General features: G+C 36.4%; 1 protein-coding gene across 1 annotated transcript in view; it reads right to left on the bottom strand.

Moving 5' to 3' along the window:
- EML5 (echinoderm microtubule associated protein like 5) overlaps nucleotides 1-9,503 on the bottom strand; it is a 200,798-nt gene that overhangs the window by 68,488 nt on the left and 122,807 nt on the right. Inside the window, exons 21-22 of the mRNA XM_011949800.1 lie at nucleotides 8,007-8,134; nucleotides 2,577-2,718 (exon numbers count right to left, since the gene is read on the bottom strand). Coding sequence (XP_011805190.1) covers nucleotides 2,577-2,718; nucleotides 8,007-8,134 — 270 coding nt within the window. The remainder of the gene's footprint in view (nucleotides 1-2,576; nucleotides 2,719-8,006; nucleotides 8,135-9,503) is intronic.

Below are 9,503 nucleotides of genomic sequence, written 5' to 3'. Positions count from 1 at the left end.
AAAAAAAAAAAAAAATCATAATCACTAAGCCATGTTGCATTTTTATACTTCTTTAACTGATTGCCATAAAATTGAGTTGTTTGCTAGAAATTTTCCTGTGACAAGCTACTTTAACTATAGTGAATTATTTTTTATAAAATGTTAAGTCTCATGATCATAAGAGATGTACATTCATTTGTTGAGGAAAACAGTATTTGCTTATTGAAAGATTCAAAGAGATACTATATTTTATAATATTTAATCCAGCATGACTTTAGTGATCTTGTTATAATTAACCAGTATAAAACCACACATATGCCTTTTAAGTTAAAATCTACCTGTTTTCCTCTTGAATCAATGATAAAAATTAAAATAAAGGTGAATATAGAAGAATATATATAAGTTTTTGACACAGGGTCTCGCTTTGTCACCTAGGCTGGAGTGCAGTGGCGTGTTCATGGCTCACTGCAGCCTTGGCCCTGGGCTCAAGCAGTCCTCCTGCTTCAGCTCCCCAAGTAGCTGGGACTACAGATGCACGCCAACACACCCAGCTAATTTTTGTATTTTTTTGTAGAGACAAGATTTTTCCACTCCTGAGCTCGAGCAATCTGTCCACCTCGGCCTCTCAAAATGCTGAGATTACAGGCATGAACCACCATGTCTGGCCCTTACGAAAAATATTTAAAAACAAAAGTATAGAATCATGAATTTTCTATACAACCTAACGTACAGATCTTGTCCCAGAAGGAGCCACTAACACTAGCAGACAATTTTTTAGTACTAATATAAGACATACATCCACAGATTCAGAAAGCACAACAAATCCTAAGCAGCATACATGAATTCAGAGACATGCATGATGTTATTAAACTACAGAACTGCAGAATACAGTAAAAGAGAGAAGTGGAAACAAGAAGACTCATATATTTCAACCAAGAACTCCAGAAGCAGTTGTATTAGCATTTAAGAATGAGAGTAAAAAATCAAAATATGCTCAGACTAGTGGTATACTAAGGTCAGGGTGGTTGTAACAGTTTATTCTAAGTGGTAATATGCTGCCTATAGAGAACTTTTAAATAATAATAAAACTGAATAAAAATTAATCTGCTTTTTAGGAACAGTGATGTCAGTGATAAAATACTTTTGCTGCCGGGATAGACCACTTCCACCATTCTGCCCTTGATAAACCACCGATTCAGACAAAAGGAACTAAGTAAATTTCTAAAAAATCTTTCATTAAAGAAACTCTAAGGTAGGAAAAAGAAAATGATAAAAGCAAAAAGTATGATATCCAAGAAGAAAACGTAAACAAAGAAATGTATAAGCACAAAAAACCCTGAATAAACAATGACTGAATAAAACAATAATAATGACAATTGAAGGGTGTTGTTGAGGGTAAAAAAAAATTCAAAGCTGGACATCAATAACTAAAAAAGGGGAGGACAGTGACCAGAGTTCAAGTGTTCTAGAGACTGTGATAAACTTTAGATTATTAGTTGTTTATACATTAAATACCTAACAGTAACTCTAAAAGAGAATAGACCATGACTTTTAAGTTAATAGAAGAATTACAATTCATGCTACCTATCTTCAAACTGGCCTTTACTGTGGTTGGATAATCCTTTCCTTCATCTGTTGATGATATCTATCTATATATATACATATTTGCTTTTTCTTTTTTGAGACAGGGTCTCATTCTGTCCCCCAGGCTGGAGTGCAGGAACATGATCTCTGCTCACTGTAACCTCTGCCTCCCAGGTTCAAGAGACCCTCCCGCCTCTACCTCCCAAGGACCTGGGACTATGGGCATGTGCCATCATGCCTGGCTAATTTTTGTACTTTGTGTAGAGACAGAGTTTCGCCATGTTGCCCAGGCTGGTCTTGAACTCCTGAGCTCAAGTGATCCTCCTGACTCGGCCTCCCAACGTGTGCTGGGATTATAGACGTGAGCCACCATGCCCAGCCTTGCTATCTTATTTTTTACAGTAACTATTCCCAACTTTTGCAACTAGCACTCTTCCTATAGTATCCTCATCCTATAACATTCCCTGCCACTTTGCTAAGAAACTCAAAGCTGCCCATATATCTTCAACTACCCTAGGTTAATAGTAACAGCTTTGCTCCTATAATTGAGCCTTGCCCGTCTCTCTACCCTGACAGCTTCATCTGCCTCCTACAAATGGACTAAGTTCTATTTACAATATCCTTCCCTCAACTGTCTACCCTCTTAGTTTCCAGTTCTTTTTTGATTTTATTTTTTGTCCCCACTATGCCTTAGAAAAGTTTCCAGTCCTAAATTATGTATAATCTATAGTCACAAAAGAGAGAAACACTTAGCTTCTGTTTACTTCCTATATTCTTTATTCAACAAGTTATTGGAAATTTGCTCAGTTTAGACATGATGATAGGAGGTCCCATAAAGCAAAGACTGAGTACAATTACGTTTCTCTATGTGGCAACATGAACAAGTAGACGTTGAATAAATATTTCAACATATTTAAAGTCTTTTTAAAATGTGCCTAGTTTTGCTTTCTTATATTTGTAAAGCTTAGAAAACGTGACAGCTTAATTTATGTTCAAGTCTGAGAGCCTCTTACCCTTTTTCAGCTTCCGGACAGCCAACATACAATGACTAGGAGAGAGATCCCATATTCTTAAGGTTTTATCATCACTTACAGTAGCACAGATGGGCAGATAAGGGTGGGTAGCTAAACCCCACACCTCTCCTTCCATGTGTCCCTATAAAGAAAACATAGGATCAATTTAGTGTATGCGTGTGTGTGTGTGTATTTATACACAGTTTTATTTAGAATAAAGCTAAAGATAACATTCAATAATATATGAAAATAGGATACTGAATAGTGAGTAAGTCTAATAAAACTTTTCTGTTTATCTTTGGGAAACACAATAAAATATCTCTGTAACAACTTTAGCTCGGCAATTACAATATAATCAAGTGACAATTAAAGTTAGCTTGTAATCCTAAAACATTCTCTGGGTGGAGAGAATAGGAATCGGCTGCTCTGGAATGTTAGTAATTGCCACACAGGAGGCACTTTCCTGCATGAGAGAGTGAGGAGCTCCACAGACCTGCTGACCAGTGAAACTAGTAAAAATCAATTAAAAAAAACACAACCATTTAAAGTCTCTGAAAATAGTTCCAAGGAGATGCAACAAAGGAAGGAACATTTATTCAAGAAAATCTGCTAAAATTTATTAAGAGCAGTGAGAGTCTATGGTATTTAAACTGAGATCCACTCCCTTCCTCTCTCCTCATCTAGATGGAAACTCCGAGACTGATGCAACCAAGAACACTAGGCTCTCTCTCCTTGCAGCTCCCGGTCAGAGCGCTATCTGCCCAGGCAGGGCAGGATGTCAGCATTTCTCATCCTGCCCTCAGTCTCCTGTTGCTGAGGCTAAATTCTTATTGAGCTCAGCTGACAGATGGGAGATAGCTTCTGCCTCCTCCAGATGGAGGCTCTACTTTGGATAGGGTGCCTCTGAGAATAATGGGGTCCTGGTGGTAACTCAGGAACAGCTGAGACTACTGTCCACTGTCCCCTCTCCCCTTACCAAGTACTCAGGGCCTAAAGCCTGAAATACTCAAAGATAAGGATTCCATTGACCTCACTCTCAACTCCAGAGCCCTAGTTCAGAGATTTCTGCCTGGAGGGAGAGGCAATCCAGAAAACCAGATAGCTCCTAATCTCTTCTCAAAGGAACTGACTTCATTTACAGAGGAGTGTGAAAAAGCTCATGCATAAGTATGCTCTCAAAAATGGTGAAAATTGTTTTGAAAATTTCTTAACTATTCTTAAATATTTTTTCTTCTATATGGTTTTTAATATGTTTCCAGAATTTGTGAAAAAAAAATCTAATAAAAAGTAATTGGGAGGAGACTGGTAGGCTCACTGGAAATATAGGCTAAACCACAGGCCAGCTAGCTCGTCCAAGAGAACCAGCTGGGAGGAGCCTGCTTGGAGTCAGAAACAAACCTCAAACACTAACCTTGGGAAGTATCCCTTTAAAGGAACCTGAATTTGATTGGTTTAGCCTGTGGTACAATTTATACCTGAGAAAAATGTTGAAAACTGAAAACAATAGAGCAATAAGCTAGCAATTAAAGGAGTTTAACAGTTGGGTGTGGTCTGGGAAAGAGACAAAGATGAGGGAACCCTTCCTGAATTATATTATAAAGTCATTATTACCCTGATATTAAAGCCTGATTTCTTGTGATATCAAAGATATCACAAGAAAACTAAAGACCAATATCCCTTATAAATATTGATGCTAAAATCCTCAGCAAAATACTGGCAAACCAAATCCAATACATATAAAAAATTAGATACCACAACCAAGTGGGATAATTGACAAATCTCTCCCCATCTATGATGAAAATGCTCCACAAACTTGGAATAAAAGGTAGTAAATCCTCAACTTAAACTTAGTAAGGAGCATCTATGAAAAACCCAAGTTAACATTATACTCAATGGTGGAGGACTAGATGCTTTCACTCTAAGACCAGGAACAACACAAGGATGTTCTGTTCTCACCACTTACATTTAACAGTGTAGTGGAGGTTCTAGTCAGGACAATGGGACAAGAAAAAGAAACAGCAAGCATCCAGATTGGACAAGAAGAAGTAAAACTACGTGTATTTACAGATGACATAATCTTGTATACAGAAAATCCTAAATAATCCACTATAAAACTATCAGAACTAATAAATGAGGTCAGCAAGTTTACAGGTTATAAGGTTAATGTGAAAATCTACTGCATTTTGATATATGAGAAATGAATAATATTCAATCAAAACTAAGAAAACAATTGTATTTATAACAGCATTAAAAATAATGAAAGTTAAAAATAAATTTAACAAAATGAGTGCAAGATCTATACACTGAAAACTACAATACACTCAGAAAAAGTTAAAAGAAGATCTAATTAAATAGGGAGCTTATCCCATGTCCATGGACTGAAAGACTTAATGTTATGATGGCACTACTCCCTAAACTGATCCATGGAATAATGCTGTTACAACCACTGTACAGTTTGATGTTGTTGTTGTTAAATATATGTAAACACTTCTGTAGGGTATACATATTCCTATACTTGTAATTACTATCATTTTATAATATTTTTATTTCTAGCATGGAGAGTTTCTCAAAGCTTTCTTAACTATTCTTGAATATTTTTTCTTCTATATGGTTTTTAATGTCCTTCCAGAATTTGTAACAAATCTAATTAAAATTCTGATTGTGATTAAATTTACAAAACTTATTTCTTTTATTCTTTAGTAAAATCTTACAGTTTTCTTAACACAGGTCGAGTATATTTTTAGCTATATTTATTCCCCATTACTGTATTTTTTTGTGTGTGTGAGTACCATTCTTTTAAAGAAATGAGGTCTCCCTCTGTCACTCAGGCTGCCATGCAGTGGTGGAATCATAGCTCACTGCACCCTTGAACTCCTGGGCTCAAGTGATCCTCCTACATTAGCCTCCTGAGTAGCTGGGACTACACATGCGTGCAAGAAAACCCAGGTAATTTTATTTTATTTAGAGGTGGGGGGGGGGTCTCACTATGTTGCCCAGGCTGATCTTGAACCCTTGGCTTCAAGTGATTCTCCCACCTCAGCCTCCTGAGTAGCTGGGATTATTGGCATGAGCAACTGCACCTGGTGCAAGTAACATTTTATTTATTTATTTATTTATTTATCTATTTATTTATTTTTTGAGAGGGAATCTTGCTCTGTTGCCCAGAATGGAGTGCAGTGGCACGATCTTGGCTCACTGGAACCTCCACCTCCCAGGTTCAACCAATTCTCCTGCCTCAGCCTCCTGAGTAGCTGTGATTACAGGTGCCTGCCACCATGCCTGGCTAATTTTTGTATTTTTAGTAGAGACGGAGTTTCACCACATTGGCCAGGCTGGTCTCGAACTCTGACCTGTGATCCACCTGCCTGAGCCTCCCAAAATGCTGGGATTACAGGTGTGAGCCACAGTGCCCAGCCAGCAAGTAGCATTTTTAATATCATATCTTCTAACTAGTTATTGCTAGTATATAGAAACACTATTGATTTTTATAAGTGGATTTTGCATCAAATCACTTTACAGAACTCTTTAATTAGTTCTAATATTTTTTCAGTTTATTCCCTTGATATTCAAGGTATAAGGTTATAATACCCAAAAATACCAATACTGTTGTCCATTCCTTTCCAACACATACATCTTAATTAGTGTTTTGTTTTACTGGATTGGCTAAGATCTCACACACAATGCTGGACAATAATGGTGTGATCTGGTATCCTTATCTTGTTTCCAACACCAAGAAGATAATAAGACAATTAAAATCTTGAACTCTACAATAAATACTAAAAACAACAGGACATTTTTAAAAATTTTAACTGGGAGGCCAAAGGTTCAGTGCTTTAGGTTCCTATGTAAGCAAACCAAAGCCCAATGTAAACAGTGAAATGAAACTAGAGACTATGCCAGTCAGAATCTGCCAACCAATCTCTAAGTGAGGTCTTTCCATTCTAACCAATCAAATACATTTTTTTTGTTTTACTTCTGGACTCAGCCTATAAAATCTCACTGCCCACATTGCTACAGCAGATCTCTCTGAGCCTTTTCCAGTGCTGAGTGCTGCCTAATTCATGATTTTTTTTTTTTTTCCTGAGACAGGGTCTCACTATGTTGCTCATGCTGGGCTCAAGCAATCTGCCCACCTCATCTTCCCAAACTCCTGGGCTCAAGTGATCTGCGCGCCTCAGCCTCCCAAAATGCTGAGATTACAGGCAAGAGCCACCAAGCCAGCCCTCTTTTAATGTGCAGATTAACTCTGTTAAATTTATTTTGCCTAAAGTTTTTCTCTTAACAGACATTATTTGTGACTTCTAAATCTTTTTTCACAGTTAAGAAACTGTGTTTTTAATAATTTCATATTTGGATTCATCTGTAAAAGCATACTTGTGTTAATATTTTCCAAGACATCACAAACATGTTAAACACCATGACCTCACCATCTTTTTACTTCAAAGGCATATTATGTAAGTGAAATTAAACAGTAAGACACCAGTTAATTTTAACATACAACATTTCGTCATCTGTTTACAAGTCTTCCTTGACCCATCAAAATGTTACATTAACATTAAAGCCTGCCCAGTGTTCTCATCTAGGTGTGCTCATTGGTGTTGTAACAGTGAAGTGGGGGTTGCAGGAGAAGTAAGTCTGTATTAAGAAAGAAAATTGTTTTTCAGGGTAAAAAGGCAAGCCAAAGTTTGGTGTTGCTATGTAGAGTTGCATAAGGACAATTTTTCATCAGGATGTATCCTATTTCATTTACTGTTTTATGGTATTAATTTATTTTCCTATTTTCCAGAAAACTATAATACATAGAAGAAATATAAATCTACAAATCAAATCCAGCACTCCTGATGGAAATGTTAAGGATCATATAACCAGCACCTAATCTTGCTTTTTAATTTTACATCTCTATCACATAATTTTTATATTTCTGGATTGTTTTATTATTTACATGTTTTCACTGATATTTAATTTTCAACAATAAAATTTTAGCATACAATCACACATTCATTTTTATTTTTTCTTAGAAACTTAAGAATGACCTATGATGATCTTATGTATATAAGAGTCTTATGTATGTAAGAGTCTAATAAAGAGTTTCAGAGAAAAATAATTGCCTTGGGCTCAACAAATATACCTTACATAAATAAAATTAAAAAGACTGGGTTAAATTAATTACAACTGGTTTTTCTTTTCATAGGTCCCTTATTTTGTGATAAGAAATTACTTAAAATATTGGCAATTATTCCATATAAGAATATGTATATTTACTGATACCCAATCATTTAGCTATAACCAAATTTAATTTTTTTCTGTATACATTAACAAATATGTCCCTAATTTAACATTATTTTTCATCACTGTCAACTTTTGGCTCTTATATATTGAAATAATCAATTGTATGTAAAGAAAAAAAAGCAAATTAGCATTTAAAATTACCTGAACCAGAAGTGTTATTGGGCCACTTTTATCCACTTCTAGTATTTCACCATTCTTTGTGCCAACTAAAATATGACCATGTCCTAAGGATATGGCACGTATAGATGGATTATCTTCCAAGAGAAGACCTGAAATGTTAAATGAAGATGTTCTTCTAGACATACAGTTACTATAATACAAGCGTGTATATATTTCCAATTAAGCTACTTTGACAATGAAAATCATATTACAAAGTTTTCTCCGGTATTTTTTCTAATAAATGTACTACATTATCCCCAATCATTCAATTTAGTAATCTCAAAATAAGTACCACCTATGTATTATAATTCTATGATTCTATTCTCAGATTTCCTCCTACCATTCTGACAACTATTTGTTTACCTCTTCTTATATTAGCCCTTCCTTATCCATCTCCTGCCCCTCTTAGAGTTTTTACAATATTCTTATTAGTAATTTTAATTCAACTCAAGATACATAGTCAGCCCTCAGTATCCTTCAGGGATTGATTCCACGACCACCACAGACACCAAAATCTATGGATGCTCCAGTCCCTCATATAAAAATGGTGCAGTATTTGCATAAAACCTACATACATCATTCCTTTTTTTTTTTTTTTTTTTTTAGGATGGGGTTTTGCCATTTTGCCCAGACTGGTCTTGAACTCCTGGGCTCAGGAGATCCACCCACCTGGGACTCAAAGTGCTGGGATTACAGACGCAAGCTACCACGCCTGGCCCCATATGCTTTAAATCACCTTTAGATTGCTTATATCTAGTACAATGTAAATGCTATGTAAATAGCTGTTATACTGTATTTTTAATTTATATTATTTTTATTGTTCTATTGTTACTTTTTATTTTTCTCTCGCATATTTTCTATTTGCAGTTGGTTGAATCTGAGGATATAGAACCCCCAGATACAGAGGGCCGACAATATTTATGTCTACTTGTCCTAGGGAGGCTTCAGCAACACATTAGTAAAGATGATAGACCCAACTCCTCCCCTTACAGAGCATACAGTGAGGAAAACAGACCCTGTGTTAGGGGCATATTGAAATAGGAGCACATAGCAGTGGAATCGAACTTTTTCAAGAGGAGGTGAGTGGGGGTGGGGGAAATCATCCTAGAAAAAAAATCAGGTTTGACATTTGAAAAATAAGTATGTTGTCAAGTAACTGGAGGGGACAGGAGGGAAGAGGAAGGACATATTTTAGGAAAAAGTAAAAACATGTAGAAAGGCCCAGAGGTCAGGGAGAGTGTGATGCCATGCCTTAAAGGAAGAAATGTGCTCAAAAGAAAATGCACCTCTGGGCCCACAGCCCGGAGGATGGTCTGCGGACAGGGAGTTGGGCCTGATACTGCCCTTGCACCCTTCCTCCTCTTAAAAAAAAAAAAAAAAAAAAATCAAAAGGGAGGTGGTGCCGCAGGAAGGGGTGGAACCAGAAACACCCCTGGTTTCTCACTGTTCTCTGTGGATTCCTAGAAGTAGCGCCCCCCC

Source organism: Colobus angolensis, unplaced genomic scaffold, assembly GCF_000951035.1.
Source record: "Colobus angolensis palliatus isolate OR3802 unplaced genomic scaffold, Cang.pa_1.0 Scaffold3, whole genome shotgun sequence".
Lineage (NCBI taxonomy): Eukaryota > Metazoa > Chordata > Mammalia > Primates > Cercopithecidae > Colobus > Colobus angolensis.
Note: the sequence above shows the minus strand (reverse complement) of the source record. Positions and strands in the feature narration are given on the sequence as shown.